This window comes from Adelges cooleyi, unplaced genomic scaffold (assembly GCF_023614345.1).
Source record: "Adelges cooleyi isolate 19-005CV unplaced genomic scaffold, UGA_ACOO_1.1 ACOO_flye_CR_arks_rails_tigmint_CR_PRNA_21, whole genome shotgun sequence".
NCBI classification, from domain to species: domain Eukaryota; kingdom Metazoa; phylum Arthropoda; class Insecta; order Hemiptera; family Adelgidae; genus Adelges; species Adelges cooleyi.
In genome coordinates this window covers 8,588,078-8,607,714 of record NW_026095871.1, presented here as the reverse complement: position 1 = coordinate 8,607,714, position 19,637 = coordinate 8,588,078, and the positions used below count along the sequence as shown (strand labels likewise).

The window sequence follows — 19,637 nt, the reverse complement described above, 5'->3', positions numbered from 1 at the left end:
AAAAAAAAATATATGAAAAAATTCATATTTGAATTATGCGAGAAGCGAGAACGTCTACAAAAATAGTTTTTTACTGAAAACCAAAAAAAAATGTTTGGTCTGGCCAACACTCGAGAAGCCGTTATAATTTATGTTCCACCTGGGAAAATTTCCATTTCCAGACTGATAACTCCGCCTCTTAATAATAATAATTATTATTATTACAATACATCTAATGCGCGTGTTTCGACTTTGAAAACGCCTACCGGTGCGCGGTCGAGAGATTAACGATATTTTTTTTTTGGTACAACGTTAAACAAACAGACGGTATTTTGGGTCGCGCGGACATAGCATAGCACAGTGTATTATAATGTATAATATTATCTATGATTATGTTATTATTATTATCACGGTAAGTAAACAACACACACGGTTTAGACGGTGATTTCAATAGTCGAGTGAAAAACCAACGACAATATTAAGAGAATATCGACGGCGCCGAGAGAGAGCGAACCACCACACATACACACATAATGTTCCGAGCATAGTGATTTGGTATGCATATTTTTTTTTGGTTTTATATATATATATATATATACTCTCATCATAGAACCTGTAGTGCATTATTATTATTATTGTACACTTCGTGTTCGGGTCGAGATCACTTGAATGGATCCGTTTTCTCGCTTCCATCGTACCTAACGCGGTGTGTCGATCAAGTGCGAAGGAGAGCCGCCAGACTTAACAGAGAGAGAGAGAGAGATAGGGAAAGAATCTATTCGAAACCGTAACAATGAAATAATAGTGCGCGGGCGGAAAAATACCAAAAAGTGTTGAGCCGAACGATTGAATTAAACGAACAGTTGTTAATAATAATCTGTCGGGCACCAAAGTATAATATAGAAAACAATATGTTTCAGTGCCGTGGCCAGGAATTTATTTTTACAGGGCGGGAGCACACTGGTTATTCTAAAACACATGTGTGTACCCGTTTTACAACATTCGACAGTTTCCGTAACACTATATTATCATGAGTGGATAGAAGACATTTCGGGAAGGGAGGAAGATGTGCCCCACCCCTGACTACGGCACTGACATTATCCTGAGCACAGCATTGAAGCTGACGCGACGAAGGAAGAAAAAAATAATTATATTTTTCACATTTAAACCGGGTTTCTTTTTTAAAAGCCCGACCCAGTGAATTAATTCATCATTTTGGGTAAATATTAAACTTTAAGTGTTGCCTTTTTACGTGAACGGTAGACACTGTTTTGCTACACACAATAAACCATTTTTAAAAATTAGAAATTCACACTTACGTTTAGTTCCGCGTCGTTATCACGCCAAATTGACAAGACAAGCTAATAGCAAACCAAAATGTAAAACAATTTCATATATTAGTGTACTATTACATAATTGGTAACGTGTATCCACTCCATACCACGGACTGTTGCACAGTTCCTCAAAACCGTTCAGTCGGCCAACCCGAGGATTTTTTTTTTGGTGGTCTGAAAGCATTTAAAACTAATTATTAACGTTTTTCCTCGTTCTGTTGCATCTCTATTGCCACCGGTGTTGTTTTATAATGTAAGAGGAGCCAAACAAAAAAAATATCCCTACAGTTTTACTAGTGTTATCAAAATTAAGTTACTGTTCAACAATTTAACGAATCAATTTGCTGAAATAAAATAAACAGTACATATTTTTAAAATAATGTGATTAAAATATGAACAATAATTATAAAATTATTATTTATCACAGGAAACGCCTACGTTTTATGTTTGTTTGGCGTTCCTTTTTTTTTTTAATAGTTATATTAGGATTTAGGTCCAGATTTACAATTTACAGATTATCTACATTTGTACCGTTGCCAATCGATGGAAAGTATGTTTCTTAGTAAACGAGCAAACGTTGTTTATACGCTAAAACTACAACAAATAATAAACATCTAGATAATACAAAATTGTTTTTTTCTTTAAAAAAAAAATCATTTATTATATGGATACAAATCGTGTGCACAAAATATATATATATATATATAAGATAAACGAGAAAATATTATAATATTGTACATCGGATTAGTTCTGAATGCTCATTGGTATTATAATAATTTTGTTTTATCAAGCAACACGCAGTGAAGAAAGTAACAATAAAAAAATATGTATAAGTATGTCTATATAAAAAAAGGAAAAATGAAAACAAAAAACTAAAAGACATCAGTGGCAGTTCAATTGCCACCCACAAGTGGTCGCATAAAATCACTGTCCGATAATGTCACGACGTTTTATTGATCATCTTATAGAAGTATTAATATTATATGTAAATAAATACAAAACATAATAAAGGATTCAAGTAAATTTATGAATTAATAAAAAAAAAAACAACAAAACAATAAATATAATAAAATAAGTTACCGAATACTTAAGTCTTTCGCGATATATATATATATTAACATTTGCTTATAATTTATTAGTAGTATATATATATATACCATTTAATTTTTTATAAACATTTAAAACAAATATTTATTCGTTTTAAATCTGGTTTTTTTATACCCAACAGACTTTTATGGGCGTCGAAGTGTTTGAAGCGGTCGTGTGATAGTTGAACGATTGGTTGATAGGTGTGCTGGACACGCTCGACCAACGTCTGGTAAACTTGTCGATGGGTATGCGGCCAGTGGGCAACCCAAGTTCGGGATAAGTGGGAGAGTTGTTGTTGTCGTGTGAACTTATCGACGAGAAGCCGCTTTCGTCCTCGACCACGGCCGGCCTGGACTTTTGTTTGGCCGTGTCCTTTTTGTAGAAATCAGACCCTTTGGTGGAGGCTTCACTTTGATTAGAACTACCGCTGGACACCTCTAGGCATTTCACGCCGTTACAAACGGCCGGCAACGAATCGCAACTGCATATCTGCACGACAAAACAAAAAGGTAATTTGCAACGTTGCTTACAAAGAGCTGTCGAGCAGATAAAAAAAAATATTCAAATTAAAAAAAACAACAAGCTCTGGTAGATATACGGTCGACTGACAAAAATCCCAGCAGTGTTATATTCTTTAGGCCCTGAAAATGTTTGGTATTTAACCAAAAATTCCATAAATATAGCTACGAATCACGGATAGGTAATGAGCTATGACCATAACTTTATCTGTGCTAAAAGAGCATTTCCTATGTTATCAATATCTTATGAAACACCAAACGCTCGATGAATTTAAACTACCGTCTGCCGGTGCATTGTTTGTCAATTTTTACAAGTGTTTGAAAATAAATGTAAATGAAAAAACTAAAAACTTATTTTTGTTAATACTATAATATATACTTCTTTCCAACTCATAATAATGTTCATCAATCGATTGTAGCTCGGCAAACCCTAATTTTCATTTAGAAAATACTTTACAAACGAAAAACCACTAACCGAGGAATTGCTATTTTTGTCAAATACATTATTGTAGTAGGGTTGGAGATGTTGGACTAGGTCTGGTTCTTTGGTCTGGATTATGGATTGAACGGTACGGTGAAGTCTATACGCCTCCGAGGATAACTTTTCGGTGTATTCTTCCTGACTGCTCTTCAACGACGGTCTCCTGAAATAACAAAAAAAAAACGCATTTCACGCGTTACCGTCACATTGGACAAAACTTATCAATTATTTATGACGTCCGGGTACCTGTCCCGGTATAATATAAAGAAGGGGAGAGATACCACCCCTTCGAGTATGGTTAAGGAGGTAGCGTTGGACCTCAATGGTCCGTTAAACGAAGAAAAAAATAACTATGTCCATCAGTGATCATTTTACTCTCGAGAGACGCTTTGATACAAATCAAATTATAATTTATGGTTATTGGAAAAAAAAAAACAAGCAATTGCTCGGTATTCAACCTAAAAAAATGGGCTTTGTTGGATGTATACATTAAAAAAAACAATTTCCTCAATTTCGCGTCAAAGCTATTTTTTTTTTTTTTTATTATCTGAAAATATATTTACAATCTATACAGTGAGTACATTAAGCAAATTGATAAACGAAGCTAATATAAAATCAAAAATACTGTTGTATTATTTTTACCTATTTTTTATAGGTAGATTGGGTCGGTTGGGCAGTATTACCGCCGTGTTTAGGGACGTGTGAGCTTTTTCCAAAAACTTCGACACTTGCTCCAGAACGGCTTTGTACATTTGATTGCTGGCATCGACCTATTTATAGCAAACATTAAAACAACATTACAGACACGGGTGAACGTACCTCTCTCCGAACGAGAGCATAATAATGCGGGTAACTCTCTATATATATATATACATACATAAATATTATAAGTTATAACAATATGGAAATGCATTAATATCTTACCTGCTTCAGTTGCCACTGCAGCGTTTCTACTTGGGACTTTGCCAACGTTAGCTCGATGCAAGGCGCTTCCTCCTCGTCCTGACGTTGTTGTTTGTTGGCTTCTTCTTCTTCTTTCCGCTTGAGTCTGTCGTATTTGGCACTCAAGTCTTCGTACAGCTATAACACAAAAACAAGGGGAAAACCTATTAAAAACCGGCAACTCGAAACTATAGCCATAGTTCATTTTTTAAATATATAAATTATTTCGAATTTTCGTTTCGTTACAAAGCCGGACCAACTTACAAAAAAAATAAAAACCTCATAGGTTTTTTTTTGTCAATTCTGGTTAATATTGGTGGTGGTTTAAATGTGCTCGGTTTTTAATCGGCAAAGACGACATAGAATTAATTGGCATTTTATTTTGGCGGCGGCGACGTTTTGTCGGGCCGGAGAGACCGACAAACATTTTTCATTAATTTCGTTTTATAGTTTTAGTCAGGTAGTAGCGGGACAAGTGTAATAAAAGGACAAAAATCATCGGGCAAGTCACGGTTGACAGACCATGTGTGAATCCTGTCTACCCGGTGCGTTGTTTATACAGCGCCTCCTATGTATGTGTAGTATACACACAGTCCTTAAAACCGGACTCACGGTTAACACAACGAGTGCTCTGTATAAAATGCTAAACAGCCGAGTTACTCCTCAATATTTAAAACGTTCACTGGAAACGACATCCAACGTGCGCAAAACCACTTTAAATAATATATTACAGAACGTTTATAGGTTTATCTATCGCCGGCACAGATAGAACATGATAACTTTTGATATATAGTACACGAACATAATCTTGACCTAATCTATCCAACAAACGTGTGCCGTACACTATGCGTACCTGCGTGTATGTACAAAAAAAATAATTATTACACTTTCTCTGCAAATACAAATTAAAAAACCGTTATTTTTATACATTATTCCATTTTCTATCAACGATAATCCAGCGAGTAATAACAATTACCAAGTTAAACCGACCCGAGTGATAGTCTTGTTATTTAATAATTGAGATTGTTCAACACATTGGTACACACGATAAATATAATAATTACTTTATAGTAGAATTGCCAAATTTTAGTAAACCAGTCTTCAAAATGTTTAGCTAAAATTATGAAACGATTTTTCACTAAAACATAAAGCTTAAGCAAGTTAGCTGTTAGGGGTTCCAATTCCATTATTTAGGAACCACTTAAACTGGATTGTCGGCACTACCCATGGCAGCTAATGTGGCAATTATAATTAATGTAGCATGACACTATTCGAAGCGAATCTGTTTCACAATTTTTTTTTATACAATATAATTTACCTAAATATATTTTTAAATAAATAACATAGTAAAAGTACTATTGAATATTGCTCAACTGACGACAAATTCAAAATTTTGAGTTGACGGCGATACTTAATAATAAATGATACCTATTGATTTATACTTAAGTCATACACAAATGACTTAATTATTTTTAAAAAAACTCTTATTTCCAATTACATTATAACTAGAGTATTAATAATACCTTTGAAATGATTAAAATAGTTTTTGAAAATATAATAAACAATTGAAGAACACAGAATCATTCAATCGTTAGAAAATCCTCCTTAAAAAAAAATAATTAAAATCTGATCACTCTACAGGCTGTCTGTCATACCTACTTCTGTAAAATAATTTTTACCAACATAATATAAAATATTCGTATGAAAAAACGTTGTCATAAAATCCATACTAAACTACACATTCTAATACTATACCGAATATATACCGAGCTCGCCGCTCGGGTCCAAATATTATTGCCAACTCTATACAGAAGATATTATGTTTCTCTCAAGTAAACAAAAATTAATATTCCCCGAGCGGATGGAAACAAATAAAACAGGTCGGAGAACCTAGAAGAAAAATACCCAAAAAAATACGTTGCTTCACATATAATGAGTCAAGTGTACAACGATATTATTGTGATTCACCGTCTGCTGTATGCACCACTGAAGCATGTACACAAGAGCACGAGCTATTATGAAATATTACAATGCGGTGTTTTTTTTCTTTAGGGGAATTATACTCTCCGGCTTTACGTGTAGTTACTAATTATACATACATGTACACACGAAACCAACAAGTGACATTCGAGCGGCGTCATTGGAGTTGTTGCTGGTGGTGAATAGGTCACCGCCGGGAGTCTCTATCCATATTATATATTTATCTTTGATCTTAAACAAATTATTTTTACTCAAGAGGAAGTGGCACCCTGATTATTAAGAAATTAAGTTTAGGCAATTTTTTGGCAAAATATTAATTTAAAGCTCAACTGTAATGTGTAATTATTAGTTTAGTAATTAAAACTCTTTTATGGTAGTTATTTTTTTCGGACTATCACAGTATCTTTTTGTCAGCTATTTAAAATATTTGTTTCATCCAAACATAACTACGCATACCGATTTTAAAAAAAACAACGTGAAAAAAATGTATGGCTATTTTAAAAAAGTAAAAAAATACCATTTTAAATGTTAAACATTAAGTTTATCAAAAAAGGATATGACATTGTCTTTAAAAGCTTGTCATCTTTCGTTTTTGTTTAAATTATTCTTGCTCTAAAACTAAAAGGCATTCTACGTAGGTATCTTTTAATGTTTTGGCTGTAAAATGTCATGTAATGTAAGGACCCTTATTTCGTTTAAAAAAGGGAAACATACGGGTTTGGTGGAAAAACGGCCATGCTCGTTGCATCAGCGTGCGTCGCCAGTTCATGTAAAATAAAGCCGAAAGTGAGATTGTTATGAAAAATTAATAATAATAATAATGGCACATCGAAAAAATATACAATATAAAATACTTTTCTAAAGAAATATAATAAACACTTTCACTGGCGAATATCGTTGGCGGCTCTTTGTCAATTGTTATAAAATATAATATTATAGCCTACTTATGTACCCATATTTTTGTATTATTATTATTATTAACATCATCGGTTGAATATATACCCAACGTGAAAAAACATGGCCCGAGAATTTTATTGAAATTTTTTATGCCCAAAAACCGTGCGAAATTATCCAAAACGTAAAACAATAAAAATAAACTATACAAAAAAATCACGTCTTTATTTTTGTCTATTATTAAATGTTGTAAATAAAACAAAGACACATAAAATGCGTGGAATTTAATTCCCTGTAAAATTTTATTTTTTTCATTTTTGTAATATTAAAAAATATTTTTGCTAAATAACTGAACTTAAGACGTAGGAAATATTTTTTAAAAAATTATATTGCTTTAGGTTTGTTTAAGATGTACAACGTATGAAACTATAAGCTTTGTTATTTTAAAGTCGTAAACAATTAAATGCAATTAAACAGGAATAATATCGGATAAAATGTGTTTAAGAACAAAAGTATACAGAAGGCAGATATCTAAGGGTTACTGAATAGCCTACGCAACTGACCTCAAATTGACCACAAAAGTAGAACCATAGAAGTCGATTGAGTATTACAAATACATTAGCTAAGAGACCAATACGCTCGTGCAGGAGCTGAAGAAAATATAATATTAAGGACTTGACCGACAACGGTAATTTCCATAATCATTATTGGACGCGGTGCCCTAGTTTATTTCGCATCGATTAACAGTCGATCTCTGTACTAATTTAAAAAGAAAAATGGCTCGGTGAATTATTATATTTTTTATTCGTTGCAACAACAATTTAACCGTGTTTGGAGGTCAATAAAAATAATAACAAAACAAAAAATTAACGTCTACGCCTTAGACGTTATTTTGTAGGTTTTGTTCCTTTACCGGCGAGGAAAACATTTTGTCGTGGACAAAAAAAATAAAAAATCATACGAGCTGTGAAATTTTTAGTACACATGTCTACTCGAACCGACGCTAAAATACCAAACGAGTTACACAATTCTCATAATATTATATTGTATATTAGGTATTATGTTCGATTATATATATATATATGTATGTATATCTAGCCATTTTGTCGGTTTCAATGCCGAACTAAACAATACTACAACACCCGTCCAATAATATTTTTAGTCTAATTGTATAATACATAATATATAACACAATATTATTTCATTACTGTTACACCGGGTTACCCAATGGTATAACACTAAAACAGCTATCCTACCTCCTCTCTCCTATCTCATATTGTTGGCATAAAAAAAAAAATAGTGATAATAATAAAAAATCCGAAGAAATCGTTTTGACCGTTTTCCATAGGATGTAGATTATCTGTAGTACTTTATTATTCAATTACTGCGTTGAAAAATTATGAAGTATTGACAGCTCATAAAATTTTACATCACTACAAAATATAACTGTTAGTTTCCACAAAGCATGCGTACACATGCTCTACATTTCGACTACCATTTGACTTCTTATGTACGGTCATCTTGGTACTATTTGTTCTTGGTTGTAATTAGGTTTTCAAATCAAATTAATCTCACCGAATTAGGGTTAATAATGTAGGTACATAGTAATGACGCGAGAATGACGTGCAAAAATCTACGCGTTAACGATGTTAATTACCGGTTTTTTTTCATATATAACAACGCAACAAATGAAAAACATTGGAATACGAATACAGGTTGGTTTTACAATATAGCGTTTACCCTACGGATCGATTATTTAAGTAATAATTTTAGAAACTCTTAGCAATGCGTTCTTATTAAAACAAAACAATAGAAAAAGTGTTAACGACGTTTTTTTGAAAATTATACTGAATATTTGTAAATTTAAAGTGTACTACCGATAGACGCAAAATTAATAAAGGCGTTTTTTTAAAAAAATGTTATCTGTTTGGTTTCTAAAGTCAAACCGACATTTTAAGTATTTGGCTAATTAGTGTGATCCAAATTTCACTAATTCATTAAATTGACTTAAAGCAAAACTAAAAAAAAATCAGGAAACGTACATAAAGAAAATGCAATAAAAAAAATGTAATTTAAATATGCAAATTATACACAATTTAACAGTTTAATTACTTTGTCCTCGGGAGACCTTGTAAACTAATTTAATTAACTTCAAGTTTTGGTCAACTTGTATTTAACAACGAAAAATCTGTACCTATTCAAAATGTGCATTGAAGGAAATCCCTCAAAACTTAATAACATGTAAATATAGCAAACATCGGTATTTGATAGTTCTCTTATTTTTTATTTATATGAATCTAAAAAAAAGTTGTGCATATTTATCATTAACTATATTTAAACATGTATTTGTGATTGTATCTTATGTGTATTCTAAACGATTGGTCGTAAACATTTCGGACGGCTTATATTTTAGTGTGATATTAATTAACACCTTCGTGATCGTACATACTTTTTGTAAGTTTTTGTATTCGTTTTTGATGAACTCAAATGATCCGTCGCTATCGCTACATCGACGATTGTTTGACCTCTGTGGACATTTTTGGTTCATCTGTCAAAAAAAAAGAAAAATGATTAATTAATCAACAATTTTTTTTCATTTTTGAACAATTTGCACGTTCATTTATTACAAAAAGATCAATCGTGTTGACAGCTTAATTAGCCGTGTAGTCAAAGCTGTTCTAACACTAGTCGTGTACATTTGTGTCAAAAACGGTTTTAGTAAGTACAGTAATCGAGGACCAATCGATTTCACCGAAAACAATATAGCAATTACATCAAATTAATATCTGTTAAAGGGAATCGCGAGAAAATGACAACGACGCGGTCGTGGCGAAGAGTACCCATTTAAAGGAGAAAGCCATAGTGTACCCACAACATTACAACAACACTTGTGTATCGGTTGTATTTGAATAATAATAATAGTAATAGTAATACTAGTAAGGAAAACGCGTTTTTATCACGACGGCGAAGCCTATCTAAGTAGTGGTTAAGACAAAATTATATTTGTTGTACTCGACAATTGCACGTAACTGATGTAATAACCGTGTTTCATCAACAATACAATATTATTATATTGCCTACTCTTCTACTGCTTTCATAATAATATTATATGTATGTTTTCTTTTCACGGATGGGTATACGTGCAACACCTAAATTACTACACCGTACACATAAGTGCTCAGGTCTGAAAATTCTATGAATAGCACGGACATTTTCAAAATGATTCTTGGGGATCTATGACACGTGTGTCATGACCAAAAAAAAATAAAGATATACCAGCAACTAGTAATAACGGGAAAATACTTGGGAAGATCGAGAATTTTATACACTGGGAAGAATTGTTAACACAATCTGCTGACTTGCATATTTATTTTGTCAAGAGGTCGGTAAAAACACAGAATATATTAAATCAGAGGCAACGGCCGTTTTATACACTATTTCGTACAAGTATTACAATAAATAAACTGATAAGAAAATACGGCAAATCAGAAATGGTTATTTTGGTTTTGTATAAAATAAAATTTGTATTTTAGTTATTATACCTTCTCGGAACAAGTTGAAATAAAAGCGCTATAAAATTTTTATAGTTACCAAAATCACTTGCGCATTATCTGAGATATATTTCATAGGTTATACACGTTATTCAATGTTACATAGCTACTCTGTCTACAATGCCAGACGGCATTCACCACAAACACAACAGAAGGTACCTATTAATAATACATATTGTTTTTTTAGATATAAATATACTTTACCAGACACTTCCTTTTACGATTTTTTTATTAATCGATAGTACTACTATACATGCTGAAAACAAAACTGAGCTGTTCGTTTTCTTTTTTTGCATCTAGGTGTTATCAAGTCGATGATAATGTTTGATATTCAACACAATATAATATTTATAGTTTTTTAAAATGGATCGATGGATGTACGACGATGATCTTCCCTACAGCCATTCTAATATTTTTATTTCTCAAATGCATTAATAACTTTAACTGTTTAAGATACTATTTTGAGAGGTTAACCGTCGCAACTAGCAACGGCTGGATGGTGTCTTACGCAACGGTAATTCTCAAAGTTCAAGTAGCAAAAACTTTTGAACTAGAGGATTCCGCATGAGTTAATGGCTTCAGTTTCGTAATCAGCTTCAAAAAATACTTCAAGATGGTAATAAAAGGATGTTCGGTAAGATAAATTTAATCCAAAAACAAGATTATACTCAACATAAATGCAAATCAAAATATTTATACTTGTTTACTGTACGAAAATCTTATAAAAAACTGTTTTCGAATTTTTGTTTTAAACAACCCGATTGTGTTTAAATGCGCTTTTAGCTGACCTGCACACCATGTGCTACACACCATGTCAGTTTGATATTATGCATGCAATGGTGGTTGCCATAGCGGCTGACCGATAATGTAATTATGTACAAGCTCGATAATAATAAAACACACTTAATACACTCAGTTTATACCGACAGCCGTGTAAATTCTGCATACTGTTTTCATGGTCTAATAACCACCACTCATTATTACCGCCATGGTTACTGTGTTCTAATTAAAGGGGAAGGAAAGTTATACAAAATATGTTCACTACTATGCAGTACCGACACTTTTAGAAAAAATATATTTGTCATACCTATTAAATAGTAATAAATATAAACTACATAATAGCCGTTAGGTTATGATAAATAAAATAAAAATGGGTAAAACTTCTTTACAGCGATTTTTATATACCTATATTTTTTTTTTTGTATTTTGGTTTTGAAAAACACGTTATTTACCATACTTTTTTTAATAAATAAACAGAGACAAGAAGGCCTCTCACTTTGATGTACATAGACCCCTCATTGTAAAATATTCTCATTAAATATTAGAATTTGAAAGCATTTCAAAATTATTATAACATTCCAAGTAGAATGATTATAATATGGTAGCGAAACCTTTTAGGTAAACTTGATGTGAAAACATGCAGTATGACTATTTTAATAATAGTGTTACAGAAAACAATATGATGATAAATGAATAGATAGATTTGACCAATACTAAAAACACCAAATTAACATTAAAACGCGTATTTTCCTGCTATCCGTTCTTGTTCTACTTTTCATACAATAACATAATTAACTGTAATTAGATTATAATTATAGTTGTCATGTAATTAGTAAGCAAAAGATTCGAACCATCAAAATTGGAATGTTAATTAAAAAAAAGGTTGTTATATGAAACTAGTAGTTAAATATAAAAAAATAAATAAAACACTAGAATTACTTGGTTGAACATCAACAAAAGTGATTAGATGACATACAAGGACTTATAAGGTCGACGATAAATGCCGACCTTACAAGTTTTACTATTAAAATTATACAAACATGTCTTGTGCGATTAGATTGAAAAGATTAATCCGAATGCGGAACAAATCAGTTCCTAACATAAGCCATAGTTTTCCCTGACATCAAGAGTTTACTTTTAATTTTGAAAAATAAAAGTCTGATGATACGCTACTCATTTAAAAACCAAATATTTAAATATTTGAAAATGTAATTATGATTTTTAAAAGTTAAATCAATCTTTAAACAACCTCTAAAAACTTGAACCTAACAAAATTAAAAAAGCCTAAAAATATAGCATGATAATAAATTCTACAAATATGAACTTTCAAACGAATGGTTATTGAAAAAAAAACATATCACATGTTTTTAATGTTTAAGGTCTACATTTTTATTTGTCATACAGATATACGGAATGAAACATTACTGTAGCTTTTAGTTTTAAAAGTTTTTTTTAGACATTTTTGAGTTTAAGAAATAAAAATACTTATTGTATATGGCAGAATGGACGGCTACCATATTTAGTAGTCTCATGACTACTACTATTTATTTGAAACACGAGTAAAATATATTTTGAAACCAAGGTTCAGATCGTTTTGATTCAAGTGTATACATAACACATGCAGAAGAGGTTATACTGTTCTATATATATGTACATTAGATATCCAGAAAATAACCGACAAAACGTGTAAAAAATATCTTCTTGAGTTTATAAGTGCGGTTGTTTACTGGTTAACTTCTTAAGTCGTTATACGGGAGAGTCCATCGGTCTCTGCTGTAGACGAATATTCTAATTATACGTTTGCGTGATGTATACACATAATTATGATTTGTTTTATTATTCCCAACAGAACAGTTCACGACTGTGTCGAAAGGTGTAATTATAATTTATAATGAAAAAAAAAACGCTAATTCGTTAACGATCTACGCTAACAAACCTGTATAGTCAGTACGATCAACGTTAATTTGTATGGCTACTTAAAAAAAAATTTTTTTTTAAATATGTATTTTATAATAAATGCCAACACTATAAGTGAAAAATCCGTTAGATTGATAAAATATACATCTCGTTTGTCTACCACGTCTTTATCCCAGTCTCACAAGAGAATCCATTTTATATGGTCGCGAAAAAACTTGAAATAATTCAGACCAAAAAATCCAGCTTAAGACTAATCGTCGTACGAACCTTGTGTCGTACAGTAGTATTTATTAGGTATAATTATATTTATTTGACATGGTGCAACTGCAGTAGATGTGGTACACTGAAGGGTGTCAATATATTATATTATTCTCTAATGTTTCAAGTGTCACCTGGTATTCTATATTATTATGAATATTCCATTTTACAAGTAGGCGAGTATCAGTTTAATACTATAAAGGTATAGTGGTATGGTAAACGGTCGGGATCTAACGGTGGTAAATCATAAAGCCTATTATAGATAATCTTCGATACACATGCCATATAAGGACAAATTTATTTTATCAAGGTAAGCCCAGATGGGTGTACAAGGTTGTTTAGATAAAATCGTACAACTAAAGCATTCAAATGGCACATAACAACTGCAAAAGATGCGAATACAATTTAAACGTCCGCATTTTATGTCGGTATGATTACTTTTTTTATTATTCAATTATTTTAATAAAATTATGTCTTAGGTATCTTACTTGTAGGGTCCCAAAAAGGTTTCTAAATAGAAGTAGGCAAGAGCTGCAGGAAGCGAGTGAAATTTTTTTTAGAAAACGATTTAAAACATTAACACCTTTCAAGAATCGCATCGAAACTAAAATTCGAGTCGAAAACATATTAAAAGCATTATTTTTTTATAAATAAAAACAAATTTACAATAATAACAAATAAAATATAGTACATTTCTAACATTATATTTTTAAGAATTTATCTACCAACATTGAATTTATGAAAAATATATATAAGATAATAGTTAATTTGCTAACGATTACAACATTTCTTTTTCAAAACTAAGATTATCGGTTTATGTACTTTTTAATTTTAGGTCAATTTAATTTTTTTTTGGTGACTTCTGTTTTTGTATTTTGTACACAAACAACCCTTATTGATTTTTAAATAATATTGTACAATAATCAGTAAAAATACACAAAATTAAAGTTTTATAAATTTGCAAAAATGTTTTCCATCCCAAAGAAAGATAGGGGTTTCTAGTTTTTATTCTTTAGTTCTACTGGATCGATGGAAGAAGATAACCGTCTAATCAACGGTAGCTTTTGTCAAAACAAAACCTTAAAATATTATTAATAAAATTATAAATCCACAAGGGATACAGGCTATAAGCCGCGATAATAATATCGTTATCAGTTTTTCTATAAGGGGAGCGACTAGTTTCTTGATAATAAAGGATAAACGTAATGCGTGCGATAACATTGTGTTGGTCATCGAATATTGTTTTTGATGACTGATAAACATCAATGACATGATTAAATTTTGAATACGGAGTAAACATTTAAAATAGATTAATCAGCTAGGTATTTTTTTTTAAACAAAATTATTTTGAACTTTTTATCAGTAGTATTTACAAATGGAGAATAGACATAAGCGATGGCGTAACTAGAGGGGGGCTAAGGAAGTTCAGACCTTTTAAAAAATCTGAAATCTTTCAAAATTTCAGGAAAAATGAAAAATCTTACTTGGAGACTGCGCCTGTGACTGCGCCTAAACAAATGTCAGCAACCAATCGGTTGCTGACATTTGTTTAGAGTCTGAATGAGTTGAGATGGACAATAGTCATTGCTAAGTTAGGACCGATACTACTATATTGAAAATGGATCGGTCCTATAAAAATGACAAATGAAAGGCACAGGGGAAAAACGGTTGTAGTCAAATTATGAAAATTTTAAAGTATAGCAAAAACTAAGTTCGTGAATTCCTCTCCCATTCCAAAAACTAATCACATTAAATGCTATTTTAATAAAAAAATTATTTTTTTCAACAATCTATTGACATAAATAAAAAAAATTAATGGCATCAATTTTAAAAAACCATTTGAAAAAAAAATGTTCATAATGAGACTACTATACCGTTTTTCTTCAACTGTGCCCTTCAAATATATCCGCAATAATAATATTTGAATATTTGGTGTAGATAATTTATTTATTTTTTCGTTTAAATATGCTTTATTTAAGCGATATGATAAAAATTAATAATAAATATTATCTTTTATGGCTTGAACAATTTTTATAATTTTGTAATACGACGCAAAGAGTAAATTGTACAATTTACTTTTTTATTGATAGAAATTGATATTTGTTTTTAAACCCGAAAGATAGCACACCCCCTCCAACCCATGGAGTTTAATACGCCATACTGATATAGAAAACTTGTTGGGATGGTTTACTCACAATCAGTGTTTTTATATTTGAGACCGGCTTATGTTTGAAATTTACCTAAACATATTAAGCGTTTTATAGGATTTATGCTTACTCAAAAAACTTTTAAGTGGATCGAAGATTTTCAAAATAAACCCACATTATTGTCAAAATTGAATATTTTTGCTTTCTTATTTTGAAAATAACAACACATCATCAGTTATTTGGAATTTGACTAGGTACATCAACCTCGACTGGTTTACATTCTACAAAAAAACTGTCGAGTCAGCTGGCAAATCTTGGTCTCGTATACATTTAAGACGTCCCAAACAAGTTATCTGTATAATAATATAAAAATCATAAAAACTGTCAAAAAAAAAAAAACAGATACTACAATTTGATACCGTTTCCTGATTCGCAAAAAGAAATCGTTAGGTTCAATATTATTGTTGTGTGTTTCTGTACCGTTTCATAAGTCAGGTATTTTTACGCCTAGGACATCACCGTTTGTATTGTAACAGGGTTTCAATTGTATTTTGTCGGCTATCCTTAATGTTAACACCCTGTACTAAGTAGTCTTAAAGAAAAAATAGGATATTCAATCCCAATTCAATACTTATTCATTCCGGGTTCTCAATGTAATTTAAACTTAAAACATAATTTAAAATGCGCATTTTTATGGTTGAACGTTTGTACTTGACGAGCCTGAACCAGAAAACAATTTTTTTACCTGTACAAATCACGAGTTAACGCAAAATGATCTTTTGACATTTTATATATTTTAGTATAAATTATGGGCATAGACTAAGCGCATACCTCCAATTGTGTCCGTTAAAAAACACTTTACAGGACGATCAACTTAACTTGAGACACTCATTCATATTTTTATTTTTTAAACAATTTAGTTAATGTTATTTGCAATATCAGACAATACTCAAAACGATTTTTTTTCAGAGCTCTATTAATTTTTAATACTTCAATGGTAACATATATAAATATACCAGTTTTGGACAATTACTTATACAATTTAAAATTTAGGACGGGAGTTGGAATGCGGTAGAGTAATGCGCGCAGATAAAAATACTACACACGCCACCCTTTCTCCAAGGGTGAAGACATTTTTCAAAATTTTGAACATTAACAAATTTAAAACAAATTATCCAAAAAAAGTACATGTAATTCCAATCACATTTGTTTTAATCTTTTACCGTCTTAGATAAAAATAAACGTTTGTAGCCAAGGCTATGTTGTTATTATTAATGTCAACGGCTAAAACGGTTATGTTATCATTATTATTATATAACTTTATATTATGGTGAAAGGTTGTTATGTTTATCGGCATAACTCCTGACTACAACGGGAATATCCTACAGTTGAAAATTATAAATGATCTAAAAATACATTTTATACACAATCGATAAGTTGGTTATTTATAATTTTTAATAATAACAATTAAATAACGTTTGGCGAGTTTAACAATGAACTAAATTGAATTAATTTTGATATTAAACTATGATTTATATTTAATAGATTAAACGTGTAGCAGACACTTCATTTGTTAAAATTCCCATATTAACCTGTTATATATGTGTATACATTATGGCAAACAATACACCGCAATAAATTATTTTAAAAATATCCTATTGAAAAAAATATCTAATAATAGTAAAAATATAAATCGTTTACATTATGTTTTGGTAGTAAACACTGAAATTTATTTCAATTAATTTAAATCAAAAAAATTATTTTTTCAAGCAATAACCTACACGCGAATTACAATACTTCATAGATATATTACAATAGTTTACATTCAACTTTTATATTAATAATTACAGTGCGAGGAGATCGCATGACTTTAAATAATTTGATTTTTGCACATGATTAAATAGGTAAAATTACATCATGTTGTGTTTTTAAAAAAAATTAAATATACTCTATATTTTTTTTTTGTCAAAGTGAAGGTTATTTATTATTTTGAAAAATAACAAAAAAATGGATGATCCATTTTAACTACAAAGCAAAAAATCTGGATTTCACGAAATAAAACGTTGAACCTTATATTTGGCTGTATACTACTTGCGTTCCAAAAAACTCGCCTATTGATAATAATCTCGAAAGCAAGTAGTATGCACCGAATAATACTAAATATAATCACATTATATGGATATATGCCCAAATAAAAAGTATTTGATTTAAAATGTATAAATAGAAGCCAAAGAAATTGTAAAAATAATTAGTTATGTTTTTAACAATATTATTATAAACTTGACATAATATACACATAAACCAACGTGTATCGTACTAAATTGATCTATACACTTAACATTTTTAAGTGCAAGTAATTAAACGGATGTATCGGTTTTTTTTTTGAGAATTCTGATGGAAATTTTCATTATTAGACTGTTTTTTAGAGTTTAGACCAATTTCAAATACATTTTTATTTTTATATAAAAAACTAATTTATACAGAAAAAAAACTATTACATGGGTCCGAAAAACGATTTCGATTACAAGTATAAAATATATTTTTTTCTCATTTAAAAACAATTTTTAACCAAACAATAAAAAATTAGTTCTTAAAAATGGTATAACATTTAAGATAACAATGATTCATAAAGCAGGTGGTCTACTAAATATATCAAGTATACAAATTATATATTATGAAATAGATTCAAATAAAATAATATAAATGTCATTAAATTATTACTATTTAGTGATATTGTTTTACATCAAAACTAATTTTAGAATAATATAAGTATAACTTATACGAAATTCTTTAAAGCTTTTGAAAACGTTCTTTTACATACCTATTAATTTACAAAAACAGTAACAAAAGAATAATTTGGGTAACAACTTAGGGTAATTTCCAAATAGCTAAAAAATAAACAGCTCAATCTCACAGAAAAAATATATACCTGGGCCCTCAACAACGGATGAATTTTCAAAATTTTATAGCTTATGTCTTTCAAAGTTTTCGAAACTTTTTGTCCATAGTTTTTAACCGCACTTGTTTGAAGTTACCCACTTCACTTAACCTAAACGCGCAAGCCGACGAAGGGTTGCTACCGTTTATAAAAGAGTGAGAAAAAAACTTACCTTTTTATCACTGTTGCCGACCACGTCCAAATCGAAGTTTAGCGACTTGGTCGTTTCCAACGCCATGGATTTGGCGAAGGAACTTTTGAAATAGTGGTGTCCGGTGCCGCCGGACAGGCCGTCGAACGATCCGGACAGGTAAGCACTCCTTTCCATCGCCCGCCAAAGTAACGAAGCGGACACAAACTGTTGATGTCTACCGGTCGACCGCCGCCGGACACCGGTAAAAGGCTACTGACCTTTATCAGGGGTTTTGTCTATTTACGTCGGTTGTTTTTTTTTGTTGAAAATAGGCCAACGGCGGCGGCGCGGGATGTGTCCAGTGGCGCAACCGGAGCTGGACCGCCTGCTTAGGTTTTGCTGGAAAAAATGTATAAAAATAACCGTGCACAGCGTACGCACTTCCGTGTATAAATAAAAATTGAATAACAACGGCGTCGGCGGTCGGAAAATTCGAAATGTCACATGGCCCAAACGGTCAACGGCCAGCGCACGCGCACACAAAACTCATCGACACGACCGGACGACGGCCACGCGCGATACAGTTTACGAACCGTTGCCGCGACCAGCCGCGGGCCGGCGTTGGCCAACGGCGGTAACGTCGGCCGTGTCCGCGCGATGGCGTTGCTGTCGTCCCTCGTGACCGTCGCCGCTGAC

The 19,637-nt window shown here is 31.3% G+C and overlaps 1 protein-coding gene across 1 annotated transcript; it reads right to left on the bottom strand.

The window, feature by feature from the left end:
• Window positions 1-1,981: 1,981 nt before the first annotated feature.
• LOC126834172 (uncharacterized) lies at window positions 1,982-19,521 on the bottom strand. The gene is made up of 6 exons (XM_050565916.1): window positions 18,981-19,521; window positions 9,667-9,765; window positions 4,326-4,481; window positions 4,044-4,171; window positions 3,396-3,564; window positions 1,982-2,891 (listed from the first exon to the last, which is right to left on the bottom strand). The coding sequence occupies exons 1-6, from the start codon at window positions 19,134-19,136 to the stop codon at window positions 2,529-2,531; spliced, it is 1,071 nt and encodes a 356-aa protein (XP_050421873.1). The 5' UTR covers window positions 19,137-19,521; the 3' UTR covers window positions 1,982-2,528.
• Between the last annotated feature and the right edge of the window lie 116 nt (window positions 19,522-19,637).